The sequence below is a fragment of the Argentina silus genome (assembly GCF_951799395.1).
Source record: "Argentina silus genome assembly, chromosome: 18".
NCBI classification, from domain to species: Eukaryota; Metazoa; Chordata; class Actinopteri; order Argentiniformes; family Argentinidae; genus Argentina; species Argentina silus.
In genome coordinates, this window is record NC_139672.1 from 5919157 (window position 1) to 5942322 (window position 23166).

Genomic DNA, 23166 nt, shown 5'->3' on the forward strand with positions numbered 1-23166 from the left:
GTGAATCAAGTTTGGAGTAGGCTGTATTGTAATGTTTGCACATTTAAAATACTGAGAGCAAAACACTCTTTCTGATCCAAAGTGGACTGTGTTTTTGCACCCATTAAATGTTTACACCTGTTGCATACAGTAGGTGTGTGGTCAGGGCTCACACACTTGTATTGTGGTCTGCAAGCCCGAGACCAGTTTCAACAAGACCTGAACAAACACGTCTTTAGTCAACAGACACAGAGCCATAGTCTGAATCAGGCCAATCAATTGGTATTGTTTGTGTTGTTCAGGTTCTAGCTGATTCTTCTGAATCCACTCATATTTTCCACAAGAATGACTGGTTATTCAAGTAAGTATATTATTATGTGCATACGGCAGAAATGGCTGTGGGAAAGTACACATACACGCATGCTTCTGATTAGGATAAATCAATAGCATCACAGCAACCCATTCATCAGCTTTCCTATGGAATGCGACGGAAGCGGAAAGATGCTGTAATGACGTAATGAGAAGGCTTCTGCCGCTTGACAGCTGAGCAACAACTGGAGAGTGAAAAACTTTACCGAACTAACTCTGAGACGAAAGAAAGTGAACTAAAGTGAAGTGGTTTCTCCCCTGTCACATTTTAAAGTGAGTTTAGTTGTACAAATGTGTAATTGTTGATGGATTCGAGATATGACATCCAGCGGAGGGCCGGTGGCGGGGGCTCCGCTAATGCGTCCCCGGCTCTGGGGGCTCAGTCTCGCCGCAGGAAGATGCCTCCCAGACCCGCCGACTACAAACTCCAAATCATCATTATTGGTTCCCGTGGCGTGGGCAAAACCAGTCTGATGGAAAGATTCACCGACGACACCTTCTGTGAAGCATGCAAGTCAACCGTTGGTAAGGAACGGTCAGCTAACCTTCACTGCTAAGCTAGCCACAGATGTTAGGCTAGTTGTTGTTTTGTTCTTAGCTAGGCCTATTTGCCTGTGTCATGCAGCGATCAGTATCTCAAATGTTATCACAACAATGTTAGATAGGATAACTTATACCAAGTGTTTTATCTGCAAACAATGAACATTACATCTAAGTTAGTGTGTGTTGGTGCAGAGAGTCATGCAGTAGTAGAGTACTGGGGCATGTGCTGTGTTTTGAGTTTGTTGTTGTTTACTCAGATCTGTCAAACAGAGCAGCCAGTAACTTGGTCCCCATCATCCACACAGGGCCTCCAGACCTCTCGGTAACCAATGTTCCTCTGCTTGTGATGGTAGATTGTGTATGGCATCTAGAGTAGCCTGGTTATTGTCATAAGTCAACTCAAATTGCTGTATACCCATAACTTGTTTGCGATATGCTATAACTACAAGAAAAGATACTTAAAATATGAGATGAGCAGTATTTTGGCCTGTCACTATGTACATGTCTGTCCTGTTGGTGGCTTGTCCTCACAGGGGTCTTCTAGTCCGAGTGCTCATAGTCAGTTAAATAGAAATGTTATTCAGTGACGCATCCAAGACAGGAGGTGATAGGGCCATCATATTTTTAAACAGAAAGTCACATTTCATTATCTATTAAAGTGGCAACAATCCTCTTTTGTGCCCACCCAGTATTTACATTTGCTCAAGAGAAGCTATGAAAGATTTTGGCTTGCCCATCCACTAGATTATACATTACCAAAGTGGAGGGTCAGTGAGTGTACTGAATTTATTACTTGGGATAAATTCTTGTGATGTAGGCCTAGTTCTTGATGCTGTTCCAAAATATACAAGCCTTCTCAGGTGTGGATTACGGTACAAAGCTATTGATGTGACCCAGAACCTTCGGGCCACCATAGACCCCATTCCCAAAATAGTCACACTTGGGCAGCTGCTATGGTAGGCCACCATTTTGTACTCTATCACTTGTGTGACACAGCTCTCCAAGTTATTTGAGCTCTGTCATGAGCTCCCATCTGTCTCCCATGAATGTCCTGTTTATGCACGTTTTATAATTCCTTTTAACAACAGGAACTGAGGAGAGAAACAGCCGTAGGCCTACAGCTTGATAATCACTCCCAAGCTTTTGTGGATTGTTTCATTCCAGTCTACCCCTGTCTACAACAAGGGATTAGAATTAATTTATAGGAATTTGTTGTTTTTGTGTCTTTAAAATCACCTTTTTCTTTCCCCTGTCCCATCCCTGTATTTTCCTGTAGGAGTTGACTTTAAAATCAAAACGGTTGAGCTGAGAGGGAAGAAGATCAGGTTGCAGATCTGGTGAGTGAACAACAGGAAGGAAGACATTGACCCCCCCTTTGATGCATTTCCTCTCCCCACCTCCCCACCTCCCCACCTCCCCACCTCTCCACCTCCCCACCTCCCCACCTCCCCACCTCCCCACTTCACAGGCTGAACTAACTGTCTGTGTGCCCAGTCATCTCTGTTGCCCTTTGCCTGTCAATGGGTGCCCATAACGGCTTTCTTTTCATGCCCTTTTGTGTTACTTTTGCCTTCTGTTTTCCAGAGATTACCAAAGAGTACAGATAGGCCTGTTATTCACTTGAAATAGAAAGTATAGCCTATGGCTATACCCATCTCTTCAGGCTATATCTTAACTGTCTCCCCTAAAGACCTCTTCATCCCCATTACCCCCCTGTGCAAGTTTCTCTCCTGTAAATACATTAAATAAAATAAAATAATAATTTAAAAAAAAACATAGATTAATTTTTCTAATGATGACTGATGGATAGATGATTCACTTACTTAGTCAAATGTATTTATTCTAAGTCACTTTGGATAAAGGCGTCTGAATGCCATAAATGCAAATGTAAATCTATGGCTGTACAGCATACAATACATTGTAAGTGCACCACCAATCCCCAATACACCATTCATAGTCCAGTCCACTTGTGTTAAAAAAAAAAAAGGTTGGTTTTGGCCTATTCAGTCATTTACTTTCTGTTGTGAGAATTCCAGAAGCCCATCATGTATTATCCTAAATCAGATATGACAAGCTGAAACAATTAGAAATGGATCATGACATGATGTTCAACTATAGTGTCACCTTCTGCTTTGAATAACTGACCTGCATGCCGCAGCAGACACACTCTCTCACACAAGCATGCAGAATGTGTGTGTCTGTGTGACTATGCTGGCCTGAAATGTGTGCACCCACACCCCGAAATAACACATCTGTCCTGTTCACTAACCTCCATCACCCCACCCCACCTCACTCCACCCAACACCATCCCAATACCATCCCTATACCCCCCCCCCCCCCCCCCCACCACCACAACACTCACACCCTGTCAGTTCAGGATGGCTGTCCTGAATGTGTCATGTGTCTGGTGTCGCGCCGCTCACATCCAGCACCCTCGCCTCGCCTCGGCTCCATCACTCTCCGCTGTCCTAACTCTGCTCTGCCATGTGACGCTTCTGCTGCTCATAGCCTGACTCACAGTCACAGGGGAAAAGGGCCAAGCTAGCAGGGATCAGAAGGTACAGTATACAGTACGTGAACATAGTTTAACCTCTAGGCATGTTAACCCAGACTTTGTCCTAATCGTAGTTGACATATAACATTAGAGGATCTATCTAGTATTTCCAGTGTTCATTCCATTTTTGTACCCAATCAATCAATCAATCAATCAATCAATCAATCAATCAATTCATATGAAAGTGTCCTAACTAGCAGAATTTTTTAATGGTGTCATAATTAGTCATTTGACATGAATCATGTGGTTTTAGCTCTTTATTTGTTATTTTTCTTTTATTCAGAAATCTCTTTATCTCCCTGCAAATATATTTCTCAGAAATAAAAAACAAACACTCTAATCAAGTAGGGTAGCTATCCATATATACATTCTGCTCAACCACGGCTCACAAAATACTGTAAACAAAAGTCTGTTTCATTGTGTGCAGCCTCTGAGGTTTAATTTGTTGTGGCTTGTTCATCCAGGGACACTGCCGGTCAGGAGAGGTTCAACAGCATCACATCGGCCTACTACCGCGGGGCCAAGGGCATCGTGCTGGTCTATGACATCACCAAGCAGGAGACCTTTGAAGACTTACCCAAATGGATGAAAATGATTGACAAGGTAAAGTAAGATTGCCTGAACCTGTTATATCTTACCTTTGCCGTTCCATCGAATCAGATGTTAGATTGCGGTTGTGCATTATTAGTAATCGTACTGTTGTAGTGATTGTGGTGTTATGTGTGCTGGAACAGAAGCTGTGTAGTCTGTACTTCATGCCACTTAGAACCACTGGCTTGGGTGACTTGATCCATTCCAATCACCTCTGTTTTATTCCATGTCAGTATGCTTCAGAGGAGGCAGAGCTTCTGCTGGTAGGGAACAAGCTGGACTGTGAGACTGACCGCATCATCACTCGACAACAGGCCGAGAGGGTGAGTTAAGCCACTGACAGGCTTCACTGTCACCCTTCCTACAACGACGGCCTCATAATGGCTCAGAAAAAGAACACTTGGCATGAATTACAAATCACATATGGAACATTTTCAGGAATCAGAATTCTGAATTCAAATGCCTGCCTTGCCACGTGAACGTCTGAATGACTCACCTCATTTGACTCTCTCCGCTATGCGCCAACCTCATCAATGCACAATTGAATGTGACTATTCTCTGCTCTTCTCTGCTCTTCACATTCCTCGGGCCTTGGTTATAGGATCACTCAATGAAACCTTCACATTCTCCACATTTTCAGAATTCTGACTGCTTTCGTTGAAGGCGGCAGTGCTTTCTTTACTCGCCTGTCTTGTCGAATGGTTTACACTGTATGAGGGTAGCATCTGAAACCCTGGTAAAGAATACCATAGAGTTGTTAATGATCATGTGCTGTATGTCTTTGGATCCATAGTTTGTGTCTCGGATATCTGGGATGCGGTTTTGTGAGGCCAGCGCAAAGGATAACTTCAATGTGGACGAGTGCTTCCTTAAACTGGTGGATGACATTCTTAGCAAGGTAGGTACAGTAGCAAACTAGGCTCTCCTATTCTTGCTCCAGTCATGACTCTCCTGATGTATATACAGCTTATTACCTGCTGCTGTATACATGTAACATTCTGTTGAATAAAGGTTAAAGTTGTGGTTTGTTTTTGTATTGTATAATAGAAATTGATTTAAGGTGTCCCCTTGCTCATTGTGGTCGAATGTCTTTTATCATGTCTGCACGCTCCGTTTCCCACCGCAGTGGTAAAGATGAGCTCATCCTAACGTGACTATTAACCCTCTGTTCTCTGGTCCTGTTTCAACAGATGCCTCTAGAGATTTCCAACAAGGAGCTTTCCAACAGTATCCTGTCTCTGCAGCCTGAACCGGAAGTGCCTCCGGAGCTGCCCCCTCCCCGCATGCGCTGCTGCTGAGTGGAGTGGAACCCCCCCCCCCCCCACACACACACACACCCTCCAACCCTCCCTCGTCGTCTCGCTCACGCAGTGAACCATTCTCGCCACCAGGGGGCAGCATCAAGCAGCAATCTGGAAGAAGGAGAGTCAGTCGCTGCTGCAAGAAGCACAGACTGTCCGAACGACATGTCCCCCTACTGCTCCTCCATTGTTTGTAGCTGTACAACATGACATATACATCAGACACGCACACTAACACACAGACCTTGTTGGCTACCCCCACCTCCACCTCCCCTAGTTCCCCTCTGTCCACAGCTGCCCCAGACTACCTCATACCCAGGACAGCTAGGCTAGCAGCTACTGTAGGCTAGCTGTGCCTCGCAGGTGCCTTCTAGGTAGAGAGCCCTCTGGTAGCCACTGCACATCCTCTCACACAGGGGGAAGTAGAGAAGGGGGCAACCCTTCACTGAGGGAGTGGATCTCCTTATCTTCCTGTTTTATTGATATTCATCGTATATAAACACGACATTAGGCCTGATCTGAGTAACTTAAAAGTGTCTTATCTCTATAGTTCCCAGAGTGTGGAAAAGGGATAATCATATCTCTTACATTCAATGGAAATTGTTCTTGTAGATAGTTTCATATAAACAGTTTTTCAGCATCATTATCAAGCAATAGTATTTAATTGGGAAAACACACAGGGACAGATAACAACATATAGTTGTCTTTTGTGATTGAAATCATGTACATATACTCAGAAATGGCATAGCCTCTGGTTTTTGACTGGACTACTGGAGTTGAAGGTATCCAGTTGCAAATGTCAATGTGTAGTGTATCTTTATGCTCAATAAGAAGTAGCCTTGAGGGGGTTGTCATGTCAGTTTGTATCCGTATTAGTGGCTGCAAGGCTCGCGTTACCTTTGTGTTAATTGTAATGTTTTGCACTACAATCCATTATAGCGAGTTAAGCTGAAATGTTGACCTGTTTTGGGGGAGGTAGTGTAAAAACAGAGTACATTATTGAATAGATAGCACTAATAATAATGAACCTTGTCACAGTGTTGGGCCCTATCACTACCCTTCAACACCTTTTGTTTCAGATGAGCAGAAGTGTAGTGGCTGATTAGTAGAGTCGTTTTAGAAGGCATTAAGGTTATGCCCAGAAACAGACATGTATATATTCACACATGGGGAGAACTCTCCATGTTTATCAGCTGTAGAGAGAGAAAAAGGGACACTACGGTATGAAGGCAGTAGCTAGTAGCGACACACACAGTTATTGTTGTACAGACTTAAAAAAAAAAAAACTGATGATGTTGCTTTAGAAGTATACTTTCATTTCCTTACTAATGTTGCCGTAATGTTGTTTTTCATGCATTTTCTTTCTCCTAAGTTCAAATACCCCCGTTTAAAGTTGTTCAGTTTCCCTCCACAAATATGTTTTTTTTTCCCCCATTGCACTACAGACAAACACAAATGAGAGGGCTCTAACACATAATGTCAGTTGTTTTTTTTAGGAAGTTTGGTTGTCAGTATTTGAATGACTCAGGAATTTGATGGGCTCATATTTGATTAATTGCTTCGAATCTCCCAAATAAAGTATATGCAAACGATCAAACCCAGACAAGTTGCAAATATGAAATGTGAAATAGATGTTTGATCGGTGATAACAGGCCCTTTAGGAGAATTACACAGTATATTGAGATTGACCGTGTTTATGTTTGGGATTAAGTTTCGCACCAGCTGCGGGAAGTCCCATGTGTACAGGAATCACTGTTTGTGCCAATATGCATGATATTTAGATATACACATTGAGATAAGACAATGTTGAACGCACCCCTACAGTACAGGGGCTTAATCCATGGGCACCCACTTATATTTGAAAGTTCTGTTACTTATTACATAGTGACTAATTTATTCACACTGATTTTTCAAGTGATATGCCTGATCCTGGTAACTATCAAGTAAGCAAATATTACTCATTCCACCCTCAAGGAATTTTTCACAGCTAATCGGTATCATTTCCCCCCTAATAACTAATGCATTAATGTCCAACCTTACCTGATTCTTAACAGCTTGTCCGTATGCTATGATAACATTGATTGTAATGTAGCGCTGTAACTGTTTTTTCTTTTCTTTTTGACATTTTCTGTCTGAGGTAATGATAGTTTTGTCAGGTAGTGCTGTATTGTAACTAAGTCACCATGGAACCCCTTTGAAGGACCTGATTCAAATCTCTCCAAGTGTATTTGCTATATTTTGGGTTCATGCAAGAGTTTTTGTTTGTTGTTTTGTGGATTTTACTTATGTTTCAATGCTGAGGTTTCTGATGTGTATGGGTTAGGCCTACATGTTATTTCTTGAAACGGTTGGACTGCTGGAATGGACAGCAGATGAAGTATTCAAGCAAACATACCCCAATTTAGCAATACATTTGGCATTGACCATGGTCTTTGTTCTACAGACAAGCCTTATACTACCCATTGTCATAAATATACTCTTTACAATGCATTCAATTGTAACATCCATTAAGATGAAAGACTGTACTTTGTATTAAACAAGTTTTAGTAATTTGAAAAACAGTTGGCATGTTTTAAGTGGATTTGTGGTATTTATAACTTGTGGCATTCTTAAACTAATGAAGTGCAAATAAAGATATATATTTATTACCCAATAAATGAAGTCGTCCGACTGTGTGATGGCTTAGTTTTTCAATATTGTGTGTGTGTGTGTGTGTGTGTGTGTGTGTGTGTGTGTGTGTGTGTGTGTGTGTGTGTGTGTGTGTGTGTGTGTGTGTGTGTGTGTGTGTGTGTGTGTGTGTGTGTCATTGGGACATGCGCACGAAGGCGTGCCTGACCTGGTGCCGAAAAACGAGGGGTGTGTTTCGGTGTTTGTGAGGGACAAGCGCATGCGCCCCGCAGACACCACGGGCGTCAAGGCTCAGACCGCAGCGATTGCAGATTTTACATGTCAGATAGAAGTGGGAAAGGGCATAAGACGGGGAGCTGAGAAACAGGAGCCCGAGAGACAGCGAAACGGGGGAATGGGGAAATCCTATCGGGAAATAAGAGGACGGCTGATATAACTCTGTCCAAATTAAGCCTTACAAGCAGCGACTGCAGATGCAACCTGCCTCTCATCATTTTCTTTCAGATAATCCCATTTATTGCAGCATTTTCTTCAAGGAGACAGCACGCAGCCGGGCCACGGATAGAGGGGAGTACAATGACAACCTGGTGAATGTATACCAACGGGATGGAATAAAGCAGAAAGAAAACAGAGGGTGCGCATCACCAATCCGAAGTGATGAAAAGGAAAATTGAGGATCAACACTGTATTTCTGGTGTCGCCTGTCAGGGATATATCTCAGTCTTGTGGATTGATCATTTTTCACATCACCATCCCCTTGCCGGTGCCGGTGTATAATGGAGAGCTCCAATGGCTCTGGCAGCGAAACTAAACCGCAAAACCACCAGTTGGAAAAGAAAAGGTTAAACAGAGCCCCTTCACCGGCGAGACCTTTACTCAAGGATGCCCATTCCCGGTCGCCCAAACCACCGGCAATCGTACCAAAATCTCCCAAACTGAATAAGCAGCAATCTTCCACAGTGTCCTTAGCCAATCAAAACCGCAGCTCCAGGCGCACCATAACTGGAGCGAAAGACAAACCAGCCACGATAAAAAGTAACACCAAGTCCCCACTCCCCAAAAAGGCCATTAAGGTCACCCATGCAGCCCCCGAGCCTAAAATCGCCAGCAAACCGGACAGCAGCAGTCCACACCTCGCCAAAGGCAAGAAGGGTAAACTAGCCTCTCTGGCCCAAGGCTCGCTGGGCCATGGCTCTCCAATACGTGTTCCAACCGGTGCTACTCCTCTCTGCAGGGTCAGTCAGACCGACAGCAGCTCAGATTTATCGGACTGTCCCTCCGAACCGCTGTCTGATGAGCAGAGGCTGGCCCCGGCTGCCAGCAGCGATGCGGAATCGGGCACTGGCTCCGGTTCCAGTGACCGGGATCAGGTGGGAGCGGATAATCCGCTGCAGGCAGCATCATCCTTAGAAGCGACCGGAGGGGCTGTTGCTCCATTGCGCACGGTGGAGGGTAGCGCGGCGGCGGCTCCTACGGCGAAGGGAAGCATGTCTCAGAGCAACACAGGTGTTCACCTGGAGACATGTAAACAGGAGATACCCTCAACAACCGCACAACTAAACCTGGAAGGCAGCAAGGATGTACTTGAGGAGGATTTGTTAAGGGAAATTGAAGATCTTCGCTCAGAAAACGACTACCTCAAGGTAAAGGGGCTGACAATTGTCTCAAAAGTTATTTGCCGTATTCGTTTTTTTATTTTTACTATTTATTACAAACATTTTCTAATGATGATGCTATATAATGCACACAGCTGTTGCAGCATTGGTCGTTGCCAAACATGGCATGTGTTATATCCCTTTCATGAATATCCACTGTCTTGTCTTTGCCAGCAATTTACTGTATCATTGCTTGTAACCCTTTAGATTCCCCATAGTTGGAATTAATTGTGTTTTCACCTGCAACCCTTTGATACCTCTGATGTGCACCTACTGTGGATCAGTTGTAGCATCAAGTTCTCCATGCTCTGGCAATTCAAGTCAACCCTATTGAGATATATTCAAGCAGTTTCTTACCCACATTGTAGCCCTACATGAAGCACATTTCAAATGTCCTAATGGTAATTATTCATGCTTTATGTGGGATATCCTGATCATTTGGAGAGGGGAGGGGAGGAGAAGAGGAGATAATGCGGCAAACGATTTGCCATAATTTTTTAGATGTGAGATGGATTCATACAGTATGCATGTCACTATGGGATTTTTGTAGCTAACTTGATATCAGCTCTCCGCAGCCCCGCTGTAAAGACACGAGAGTTAATCTGCTTTACTGGCTCTCTCATCATAATGGCTCTGTCCCACAGGACTTGATAACAGTCAGATGTCCCATGTGTTTGGGGTTCAAATGCCTGCCTGCCTGCCTGCCAGCTGGGTCTCAACTCACTCACTCCATCCCCCACACACACACACACAGACAGACACAGACAGACACAGACAGACACACACACACACACACACACACACACACACACACACACATACAGACACACACACACACACACACACACACACACACACACACACACACATACGGACACACACACACACACACACACACACACACACACACACACACACACACACACACACACACACACAGACACAGACACAGACACTTCTTCTGTTGCTGCTATACAAACCAGGAAAATCATTACAAAGATATAGATTATCTTTGTCCCATGTTGTCAGTGTTGCAATATGACACACAAGCACCTTTCAGTTATCTAGAAGTTAATGTATCGGAAAATAAATAACAATATTTTCTTATCTGACTTCAAGGACCACATACAGTACCAATCCCCATCCACCATATGCACACAACCCATTACTTCAATACCTCATTGAGTATCACAGCGATTAGCTAACAGTCACATGAGGAGATGGTTTACTCTTAACGCTGTCTCAGTACAGACCCTAACCCTAACCCTAACCCTCAACATTCAACGCCTCTGCCTAACACAGCTTTTAACCTGCCTATTGATTCAGCTCCTCTGAAGAAATTTAAATGATATATAAAGTTCAGTTCACTCATCCTTCTTTACGACCGATTCCATTCTCATTTGCATCACCCTCTGTAACACCCCCCACCCTCCCTGTCGACATAGTTAGTTTCTCTCTCTCTTCAAGTGTCAGTCAACAAGCCCTGTGTACTCTCCTCAGGGGAAATCTAATGAACAGAATCAGCAGAGTCAGCGTTCAGGATGGAGGTCAACTGTTTACCCTCAGAAACAGGCTCCCCCCAACACAGTGAACGGCCTACTCCACCTGATTATGTTTTACAAAGGAATAATAACAGTTTACAAGTGCTTGTTATCTCTTGTCTACCCCTTTTTAGTTAGAATTTGCCTAAGATAAGATTAGATATGGTAGAGCAGTAGAGCGTCAATACAATTTGGTAAAGAAGCACACAAACCAACCAAATCACTTTGCAGTATTAGAGTAGAGTGTTGCCCTGCTGGTTTATGTGGCTGATAGTCTCTCACTCTCTCTCTCTCTCTCTCTCTCTCTCTCTCTCTCTCTCTCTCTCTCTCTCTCTCTCTCTCAGGATGAAGTGGATGAGCTGCGGGCTGAGATGGAGGAGGTGCGGGACAGCTACCTGGACGAGGAGGTGTATCAGCTCCAGGAGCTGCGGAGGGAGCTGGACCGCTCCAACAAGAACTGCCGCATCCTGCAGTACCGCCTGCGCAAGGCCGAGCAGAAGAGCCTACGGGCGGCCCAGACCGGACACGTGGACGGAGACCTGCTGCGCAACCTGGAGCAGGACCTGAAGGTGAGTGTGTGTCTGTGTGTGTGTCTGTGTGTGTGTCTGTGTGTGTGTGTGTGTGTGTGTGTGTGTCTGTGTGTCTGTGTGTGTCTGTGTGAGTCTGTGTGTGTGCGTGCGTGGCTGTTTGCATGTATGTTCTTCTATGTACGTGTTCATGTTTGTGTGTGTTTGTTTATGCAAGGTCTAGATAGCTTATGTCCTCATGTATTTGTTCCTGTCAACCAAGGTGGCCAAAGACGTGTCGGTGCGTTTGCACAACGAGCTGGAGAGTGTGGAGGACAAACGCACCAGAGCCGAGGATGAGAACGAGCTGCTCCGACAGAACATCATTGAGGTGGAGATCTCTAAACAGGCACTGCACAACGAACTGGAGAGGGCCAAAGAGGTAGGCGGGGAACGACGATGATGAGGGTGATGATGAAGAAGATGCTTTCAAGAGTGATGATGATGATGATCATTCTTTTAGTTATGATACATTATAACTAAAAGAACTAATAGCTTCGTTTTTTTTGGAAGTCAGTTTATGCAATCCTGTTTGGGAAAAGGTAGGTGATTTAGCTCATTTTGATACCAGATGGCGGTCAGGTTAGTGTTGGCACCATAGGGTGTAACACAGCTTCCCTAGTCCTTTGTGTTTCCCACAGCAGAGAATTTCGGGCTAATTCGGTCACACTTCAAATCAATGCAGATCACTGACCTAATCAGTGTGTGAATTAGCCTCATCAATCACCTACCAAATCAAATAGCCTTCTCCTATGGCGTTTGAAAAACAGTTGGTTTGTTCGACCAGGTAATGTCTAAATGTACAAAGACATGCTATAGGTAGCCATCGATAGGTTACGGTCAGGATTACAGTACAGGATTCCTCTTTTGTTTATTAAATGGCTATTGATTGTGTCATCTCCCCTTTATTTCTTTGATCTAGCTCTGTCATTGGACAGTGTCTGTTGCCTGGTAGCATAGGGGTGTGGCTATCCGGTTGATAATGAGATGGAAGAGGAGGTATTCTGGGTGGTTGGGGACATCTTAAAGATTACGCTAATGGACAGTGGCAGTGGGAGGTTAAAAATCTCTCTGGGAGGAGAGAGTGTGTAGGCCATGCTACACAGGTTACAGGCAGTCAATATGGTGAGAGACCAAGGCTTAGTCAGCAATCTACAGCATAGAGGCGTAACCTGTGTCATAGCCATTCTTGCAACATGAGTTTCTTGAGGGAATTTATCACAATTCTAGTCCAGAGCAGTACCTGACCAGCACCTGTCTGATCCGTTTGCAGGTCCATGGTTTTGTTGGCTGAAGTAGCAGGTCTTGACAGCCTCAACACTTCTGTGACATTCTTCAACACTGTTGACCTTTTCAAAGGCCTATAATGTGAGTGAACAGTGGCCACTGTGTGAGTGGGTGAAGTAGCCTAGATGACGCCCCCTATGGGGTGCCCTTAATCATTACCTTGATGCAGGGAGACAGTCCCTGCGTGCTGTCTGACTAGAGAGAGCAGGCTGGACACCACAGGGTTCCATCGGAGGGATGGTGGGAGGAGGAGAGAAGGGCAGGGATGGAAGGATGGGGAGAGGTGGAGAGAAGGGCAGGGATGGAAGGATGGGGAGAGGTGGAAAGAAAGGCAGAGATGGGAGAAGCTGCTCCACTACTGAATGGTTGCATATTCTCTCCTCCTCTCCGCTCCCCTGAGGTTTGCCCCAGAAAAACACTGGCAGGCTCTGGATCTGCGGTCCAGATCATGTGACTTAATTTTCCGTCGTTCCCTCTCCTTACCGGAGGTGTTATATTTCAATGTATTTCTCAATTTCCTTATTAAAAAGGAGAAGAGTCTCATATAATTATTGTGTTGGTGCAAGAGGCGGGACACCAGGAAATAGTCATCTTTTCCGAATCAAGGATTTAATAACCGAGCCACTGCTGTTGCAGATTTGACTTTTTGTGTTTAATTCCTGCAGAATTCATAAAGCGCAAGATGATAATCTTGTTATTGTTGATTTCAGAGATGATAAGAGTGCCTGGGAACTTGCCAAAAAGCATTAAATTGAAGGGAATAAACTCAAATGAGTGCATCTAAAAGAGTGCAGCCTGCACAATGAGGGAGATAAATCACGGTGACAGTTTTTTCTTTCCCATGGAGAGAGGAGCATACCAGTAACGGATAGGAATGTGGTTGGACTGGACCAAGGTGTTGTAGCTTCCTCATTCATGCCTTAATTAGACTATTCACCGAGTGACACGTCTGTTACGTGACTGGAGGAAGAACCCATAAACTCAACCTATCACAGCCATATTCTTGATTTGTTTGTGCTCTTAGATTGGGTGTCTCCTTTAGAAATGAAAATAACAGTCATCCTGTCATCGAATGAAATGCCTTTGTATACTTTAGAATTAGCATAGAATAACACAGCTGACAAAATACCATAGGTGCCTGATCCTATTGAAGAGTGTAAAGATCAACCAAAGCTTCAGTATCACAGTAGAAATGGACGGTGCACTGGTGATAAAAAAAGAGAGCTGGACGCTCCTCCTGCCCTGTGCCCGCCCTGTCCCTGTCCTGTGCTATCAGAGGAAGCACAGCGTGACTCTGGGCCGAGGGATTGGCACCCCAGCATGGATTAATCCAACAAGAAGGCCTGTTATGAAACAGCCTGGCATGTTTCAGGGCTCCACAGGGGAAGAGGAGAGGAGGAGGAGGAGGAGAGCAGAGTCAGATGGCGGTGTAGTCTCTGTGAGCCTGTGATACAGCCACAGATTAGAAACGTTTTATAAACTGTTTAGGAGCTCTAGTGACCCAGGACCTTCTGTTATTGGCTACCAGCGCATATATTGCAGCTGCTGGGACCATGTTGTCAGATAGACTGCAACACATACAGGGAAAGAATGACTGGTTAGAGCGCAATTTCATTCCTTTGACATTTCAAGCCCTGTTGAGGCTGTCATGAAACAGCATTAACGAAATGTCACTTCAGTACAAGTTTCAGGTGATTCATCATTTGGGATCAGTTCAGATTTCATGAAGGCGACAAGCTGTAGTCGTCCCATACTCTTCCTGCTAAGAAGTATTCAGCCGTTTTCTCTTCTAAACCCTGTGATACTGTATTCCCTCAGATACACAAGTCTACGCAACTGCGGTGGAACATGCCAAATAACTCCAAGTAACAATAACGGATGTGAGAGAATCACCACGCTTTCTTTTTCATGCCAGAGTAGGTGCATGCTCTCACCTTTTCTTTTACTCTCTCTCTCTCTCTCTCTCTTTCTCTCTCTCTCTCTCTCTCTCTCTCTCTCTCTCTCTCTCTCTCTCTCTCTCTCTCTCTCTCACACACACACACACACACACACACACACACACACACACACACACACATACACACACCACATACACAAGAAGTAGAAGCTTTGAGTAGATCCTGGTTCCTCTCTCCAGTGCAGCTGGAACAATATGAGGGAATCTCATTGACCTAGTTAATGTCTTCTCTCTCTCTCTGACTCCTCCAGTGGAGAGGAGGAGAGGAGGAGAGGAGGAGAAGAGATGGGGGGGGGAGCAAATCTACTGCAGTGACACACATCCATAGAGCAGCTCATCAGTCAGATGTAGTCTCTCCAGCATACACAATGTGTACATACGTTGTGTAAATACCTCATAGTCACTTTAGATAGACTTAGACTAACAGTATACCTGAGTCAATAGTTTGACATGCCTTGTTCTATACATACAGTATATCTATAGTAGGAGTGTATGGACGAGGAAATAGGCTCATCATTAATCTTGTATGAACGCAGCAGGAGGGCAGAGCGCTTAAATGGGATTTGTCCTTTGAAGTTGAAAAGCCCTTGAAGAAAAAAAACAATTTACACAGTTTACATTATACATACATTTGGCACTTCATTGCATACTACCATGCATTTCCAAGCCAGAAGACGATCAAAGCTACAGTAGCACAACAAAATTAAGAACTCTTTGAATTGAGCAATTGAAAAATCCTATCTTGCATATGACTTTCTTTGGAAAGAGATAGAGAAGACCACTGGACCCATGCTTCAACCCAGGCAGGTCGCACTAGGTTTCACTAATTATTGCGATACTTCGTCATTCACTTGTTATTATGATACAGTTTATCAGGAGTGAATAAAGAACAGATGAATTCGACTAAATCAATCAACTGAAATAATTTAAATGACAAAATGAGGGAGCACCCAGATTTGAACGGGGGACCTCTTGATCTGCAGTCAAAGATGAGTTACATACCAGTATGAACCTCTCAACAGTCTCACATACAGTATCCAGCGACCAAAGGCCATTGCAGAGTAGCCGGTGTATCAAAAGTGTGGAATTTGTAGCAGTCTTTTGGGATCCCCAGAGCTGGTGTTTATATTCAAAATAAGATAAACCCACACCGAGGCAAAGGTAATCCCGGGGCTTTGCTCTGAGGTGAAAACCCAATCCAGGCTGAATAGATTAGAAGAGTGTGAGCGTTTAATCTGATCCAGAAAGATTGAATCATATTTTACAAGAATATTTAAATATGAAGTCGTATTTGGGGTTGGAATTCTTGGTATGAGTATTTTCAAAAATGTTAACAGAATCGGGGTGTTGTTGAATTTAAATGCAAAAGAATTGCTTTTTAGCCAATGCAATACATGGAAGGAATGGAAAGGAATTAAGCCCAAAAAGATCAATATCAGGCCAAAGTGCACATAGGCTTTTGGGGTTAATCCTAAAATTGGAAATAGTGATGAAAGAAACCTACTGAAAAAAGTGCTGAGAAAATCACAACAGTTTTCAGAACTATAGTCGTTGTTCTCTGGGTAAACTCTCTGTTTGCTTCTGTGCTGCTGTCTTCCTCTGCTGTTTCTAAATGGATTACAGTTATATTCAGGAGTGGTGACAGCAGCTTGGCAGGCCCCAGTCTAGGCTGAGTCACTGTATTTCTCACCTCTCTCCCAAAGACAGGAGAAGAGGCTCGTCAGAAATACACTGTGCTTAGAATGTGATGTGGTGGACATCGTTACAGAATGTGTGAATCTAAAGATGGAGAGGCATTGTTAAGCTGTGAGGACTTGAGGACTTCATTTGACTTGGCGCGGAACTGATCGTAGTGGAAGTCACTCTCTCTGCTCTGGCTGGCAACACCAGGAGAAACACAGCCATGTGAGAGACCAGGTTAAATTACCACGAAGTTATGTCTTCTACAAGGAACCTAAGTGCTTTAGTTATGTATCTCCTGCAGTGTACTGTCATATAACACTGGTATGTACAAAATGGCCATGTATCATTATTTGAAACTGCATTGTCCAAACCCCCTGAGGTATTCTCCGATATAAATAGATGTATTCATTGAAAATGCAGTGTGGGTGGATAGATGGTATGGTTGTTCTCCTTTGAAGCCAAGCATGTGGTGTGTAGAGGAGGAGAGGAAAGGCAGACTGGAGTGACGGTTGGAGCTCTCCTGGGTTATTTTTTGCAATGCACGCAGTCATGATTTAATGACGACTTCAGCAGTAAAACAGAGGCCTACCCACTAGACTGGATATACTGTTTCACTCCGAGACAGGAGTTCCTCAAAATCTCTAAGATAAAAAAAGAATCTGCTCTATCTACCTCCCGTGATTGTAGAATATGCTATACAGAATGACGAGTTGAACAAATACAAGCGTCGATCAAAAACACGTAAGAAAACACAGATAGAAGAAAACAAAGTTCAAACAAACTATCCAAGAGCAATCAACTAGGGGACTTACTGCCTTAGTAAACACATAGCGGATGTAGGTCCACCTGAATAACAGGGGTCATTGCGGTCAACCTGTGACAGTAAACCCCCTTATTCCTCTTAAGAACCATAAGGACCCTAAGAGCCAGTAAGCCAAGCTATCTCCTGTGCCACTGACCCATATTAAACATAGGCTTTAGACTGTGAGCCACCTGAGGTCACCAGCTTTGATCTGGTCTGGTCTGGTCTGGTCTGGTCTGGAGTGGAACATCTCAGCTGCCATCTGTCAACACTCTGGACACCTCCTGTTACGGAAAGTTATGATATATATATATGCCATTTAGCTGACGCTTTTATCCAAAGCGACTTACATTGCAGTGAGTGCCTACATTGATCCCAGGAGGAACCAAACCCACAACCTAAGCGCTGTTAGTGCCATGCTCTACCAACTGAGCCACAGAGGACCGTTATGACTGATCAATGAAGCCCTAACGACTGGTCACCGCCACCCTGTCACTGTCACTGTCCTAAGAGTGGCACTGAGTGTCCTCTTAAGCAGGTTACCATGACACCTTCATCCCAGGATGTGGGCCACCATCTGGGGCTAACGGTTTGGCCATGGGGGTAATTATGGGCTGTTGCTGCCACCTGAGGTCTGAGTGTTGTCGGTTGTTATTGTCAATAGGGCTTTGGTTGTCACCATGACGGTCACAGGACAACATTTCAAATGGCCCTCTATTGGATGTCCGCCTATTGCTTGGAAGCCACAAAGACTCTCTGCGTGCATAAGTGTAAGCCCCTCCCCCTTATTACTGACACATTGTGTGAACCCTTTGACACAAAAGGGGACAAAGTGAGGGGGGAGGGGGGGCGGGTAGGCCTCATTATGAACCAGATGGACACCCCTCTCCCCCCAGTCTTATGCCCTATGCCCCCCCCCCCAACAAACCCCAATCCCCCGCCCCTCTGACAGATAAGAATAAGGACCCATTGTCTGCTAGCTAGCTGGGCCATTAGTGAGAGAGAGAGAAGCCATGACGAAACCCAGAGGGTTGGAGCTCTGGGCCGCCCCTCTGGAGAAGGAGATGGAGATAAAGAGATTTGTAGCATTGGGATCTAGCTGTGTGTGGATCCCATCTACGGATGGGGCCTTCTCACTGTAGACATGTGGTTAATGATCACAGGATGAAGAAGGAAACACTTGAAAACAATTGGAGTTCATCATGCTAGGCTAATTATGACTGATTTACCATGGCCTACTGTCGCCTTATAAGTGGCTACAGTCTCTAACTAGATGTTAATCATGGACTGAGGGCTAATCAGTTGCTGATAAGTGCTTAATTAGGGCCTTCTAGCCATTTTGAATAGGATGTTTACAAGAGTGGGTACTGAGAGAGAGAAAATGAATTGGTTTTGTAACTCACCACCCCTTCAAATACATTTTGATTCAGCAGTGAATGATGTTAAAGAAACAGGCTATTCAAGGAGCTCCCTTCACAATTGGTACCTCTGGCGTTGACTCAGTCAATACCTTGAAAAAAACATTCGAATTTCAAGGTCAAATATCCCTTTGGGGAAAAGAATAGAAAAGCCACATATTCAATTGTAACCTGACTAGCTTTTATATGTATGTCTCTCAAGAGCTCCCTGTTCTGTAAGCCGGACTGATGGTATCTGTTCTGGCAGAAGCTGCATGGCAAATGTAATATCTCTTTCCCATTTTTGATTTTTCAGCATTATTCTGCCTGAGGCTAAATAAGAGTCAAGAGGTTACATCTTGTACCGTCCAGTATGTCATGAGGAGAGCAGGAAGACGTCTCTCCTCCCCTCCCTCTCTCCCTCTCTCCCTCTCTCCCTCCTCATGGTCTCTCTCCCTACATATCCAGCAGTGCCATTGGCCACCAGCCAAAGCGCCATCCCAGAATACTCAGTGGACCTGCTGGAGAGGTTGTGGGCAGATGACATGGCAGCATTCCCCCTCCTCCAGGGCTGTCTCTGCCATGATATCATTTATAGCAGTTAGTGCAGCTCAGTCAACGCTAGCACCTGATATAGGGTGACTTTTCCTACAGTGGTCTTTTTTTAATTTTTTTATACCAAACAGTTATAGCCATGATGATGAACGTGAACTCAGAGTTTGATTTGGATTTAGACGACAACTCTAATTAGATTTGATATAGGGTGACTTTGAGGGGGTGGTGAAGCATCCAGTTATAGTATAGCCATGAGCTAAGAGTTAAGAATTGAGATGTTGTGAAGTTAAGAAGTTACACTAAGCAGACTGATGGAAAGAGTAGGGCATTCTTTTCAGAATTGATGGATGAATGTTTATGCTGTGTATGATGATAAGGGCCTGGCTAAGAAAAAAACTCTGGGCCTGGAGTTTTTCCTGGTCTGGTCACATGGTTAGGAAAAACTCTGGGCCAAAGTTATGATACATACTGTGTGAACATATCCCACTATAAATGCTGCGTGTCTTACAGTATGAGTGAAGAGCTCTCTAGTCACTGAGGTCAGTACAGTAGATCCAGTGTCCTTCAATCTCTTTTATAGCAGCGGGATCACTTGTTCCTCATCAGGAGCAGCACTTTCACTGGGCTCTGGGACATGGCCAATGGCCAATGTTACAGTTGTTAGCCTTACAAATCAAGAGGTACAGAGTACTAAACTAATTTACTCGTCTCCCAGGGACACAGTGTGGTTTAGCTTTTTTTTAATATATTTTTTTTTAATATGAAGAAACCTTATTTAAAGCATAAGAAAGCAAGAGAGTCAGCAGTCACTGGGGAAAATATATATTGATCATAACACCTTATGCAATACCAAAGTTTTAAATGTGTTTTTAGGGCGTTTCTGCTTCATTGGGATAGAGATACTAGAGACTGACAGGAAGGATGGTGAGAGAGGAGGGATGACATGCAGGATATGTCGATGGCCGGAATCGAACCAGGGACCTTGCCTCTAACGCCTGTGTGGTATGCGCCTTAGTGTGCTACGCCACTTGAGCGCCCCCATGCCAAAGTTGACCAAATAAATGAATGCAGTAATACAACGTCAAATGATCAGTGTTCACCACAACATATGTTTTGAATCCAACCGTTGTATCTTGGCAAACATGGTCAGCTTGCTTCCCCAGACTCCAGTCGATCAATTTCTCTGTCTCTATCTGTCCGTCACCATGGCAGCCAATGATGGACAGCTCACTCAGGCGTTGGGTCATTAGTTACCTTGAAACAAGCTCAGAGTAGACTGGCTTTTTATTGCTGTTACTACGGGTTACTACGCTCTGTGGGTGCGCGTGTGTGCGTGTGTGCGTGTGTGTGTGTGTGTGTGTGTGTCTGTGTGGTGCAGATAATCACAAACCTAAAGAAACAATAACCAGGCCTGTTCTGAATATACAATAGGCACATATTGCATTTGTTTAATGTACGAATCAGATGACTTCAAAGTGTGAAAGCTGTGGAAGGGAGCCGGAGCAGTTCCTGTGTGGCGGAGACACAGGAGGGAATATTTAATGCATTAACAGTGGCTGCACATCCGTCTGTGGTGGCAGGGCTGCTGATGGTGGCTCATTGAAGTGCTCTCCCACTCTTTCTCTTCTTACTGGAGGACATGCTGATTCAGCACACAAGCATGCCTTCAAGAACCAGTCGGCAGCTAGTTAACGTATGGGTTGGTCACACACAGAAACACACACACACACACAGACACAGTTTGTTATGTTGCTTATCCCAGATAAACAAACCAGGTGTAGCCAATAGCCTATAACCAATGAGATTCAGTGAGCAAGGTGTTTCTTTTTGGTAACTGCTTCAGCTCACAATCTTATCAACTGATCAGGTACTTATTAGCTGCTGCTAATTATCCAGTTATGGTGAACTAGCATGGAGTTAGAGGTTATTATACACTTGTGAGACTGCGGGGGATTTGTAAACAATTGGCCTATGTTTTTCTTGTTGCACTTAACAATTGAATTAACAATTATAGTTTATTTTGTGCGTTGCCAGTTGGCATGGTGTGTGACAGCTCTTCACACCCGTGTCACAGCTCTTTTGTGCGGCTGTTTAATGCTTGTTGAGTTTTAGACTGCAGTCAAAGCAAGCTCAGCCAGGGGGAACAGTATGGGAGTGACCCTCAGTGGCTCTCACACACACACACACACACACACTCACACACACACTCACACACACACACACACACACACACAAACACACACACACGCTCGCACACACACACACACACACACAGACACACAAACACACACGCACGCACGCACGCACACACGCACGCACGCGCGCACACTGTGTGCAAATGATATGGTAGAAGTACAATACAGGTGAGATCCCCATAGTTACAGTACTACACTATAGATTCCATAGAGAGTTAGCTTGTTCCCACCTACGGGCTGCTTATGCTTAACCCTAACCCATCTGGAGAAACGAGAACACTCCAGAATAGAATGCTGCTCATACAGCTCATATCACACACCTACTGTATGTGTTAATAACCTGCTATCCATCATGCCCTGCAGAAGCAACCAGTGAAAGGGCTGTGAAGCTATCTAAAGCTCTTAAAAATATGTTACCACATGGGTCAAGACATGTCTTCCTAGTCCTTTAGGAGAAGGCAAGATGGAGGCGGTGTAGAGAAATCGGAAATCGGTCTGTTTACGAGATGCACACATCCACTGGGGGTAGCCTGACATTGCAGTGACCTCGAAAGAGCTGCATCCAGCCTTTCTCTCTGCTGCGTACAAACACACACACACACGCACGCACGCACGCACGCACGCACGCACGCACGCACGCACGCACACACACACACACGCACACACGCACACACACAGACATGCACATACACACACACACACACAGACATGAGACAGCATCTAAGGCACACATTTACAGGATTCATTTAATTCAGTTAGCTTTGATTGGTTTAGAGCTTTTTCAAATATCACTGTCACAGCTATTCTCAGAGGCTGTCGTTCATGTTACAGGCAGCATAGATTCTATATGTTGTCTAACAGGGAGCTGGAATTGAATTCCACCAGGGATGCTAGGGTTGGCCAATGGAGCATATCCAGATAATGTTCATTTACAGTGTATGTAGCGCTTGTGCTATGTGCCAGAGACCGATAGCTCCTATGAATATAGCACAGTGTGCCGTATACCACAGCAAAGAGAGAGGTCTAGAGAAGGCACTTTTGCTAAGGCACATAAGCGCACAGCCTGTCTAAAGGTTCAATACAAATAACAAATTAAAATAAATTTGTATAGTAGTGCAGCGCAATGATTAAATAAAGATGAGTGCGTCGCTAGCAGACACTCATATTTATGTATTTAATTCAGTTTAATTAAAGGAATGCTTTCTTGTTAATTTGGTTATTGAAATGATCTAGTGTAGACTTTGGATCATCAACACTTATGTCTTCCCCTTTAAAATGTGTTATGTCATCGACGGATCCCTCCAAGCTCTCCAATGCTCTGTTGTGCTGTTAGAATCTGATGACTAGAGCTTTGTCAGGGTGTTCTGAATAGGTTCATCTCTCTGTAGCGGTTACTTTTGTGTGTGATGTCATCCTCTGTGGTCACACCGCACTTCCTGCTTAATCTCATTCCCGGAGGCAGCAGCTCGAGCTTAGATTCTATAGTTCGCTTCAAAACAGAATCATAAATAGGTCAAGCTGTTGCATTCAGATGCTGTCCAAAAAAATTACATTGCATTCTGG

General features: G+C 44.3%; 2 protein-coding genes across 6 annotated transcripts in view; both read left to right on the plus strand.

The window, feature by feature from the left end:
- Positions 1-651: 651 nt before the first annotated feature.
- On the plus strand, positions 652-7987 carry rab12 (RAB12, member RAS oncogene family). The gene is made up of 6 exons (XM_083689589.1): positions 652-873; positions 2168-2228; positions 3910-4048; positions 4270-4359; positions 4830-4934; positions 5227-7987. The coding sequence occupies exons 1-6, from the start codon at positions 654-656 to the stop codon at positions 5332-5334; spliced, it is 723 nt and encodes a 240-aa protein (XP_083545715.1). The 5' UTR covers positions 652-653; the 3' UTR covers positions 5335-7987.
- Positions 7988-8313: 326 nt separating this feature from the next.
- mtcl1 (microtubule crosslinking factor 1) overlaps positions 8314-23166 on the plus strand; it is a 38966-nt gene continuing 24113 nt past the window's right edge. For all 5 annotated transcript variants that reach the window (XR_014554748.1, XM_083690230.1, XM_083690231.1 and 2 more), the window contains exons 1-3: positions 8314-9608; positions 11506-11730; positions 11951-12109. Coding sequence is in view for 4 of the 5 variants with exons in the window: in XM_083690230.1 (XP_083546356.1) it covers positions 8742-9608; positions 11506-11730; positions 11951-12109 (1251 nt within the window). In the remaining variant the exon portion in view is untranslated. The remainder of the gene's footprint in view (positions 9609-11505; positions 11731-11950; positions 12110-23166) is intronic.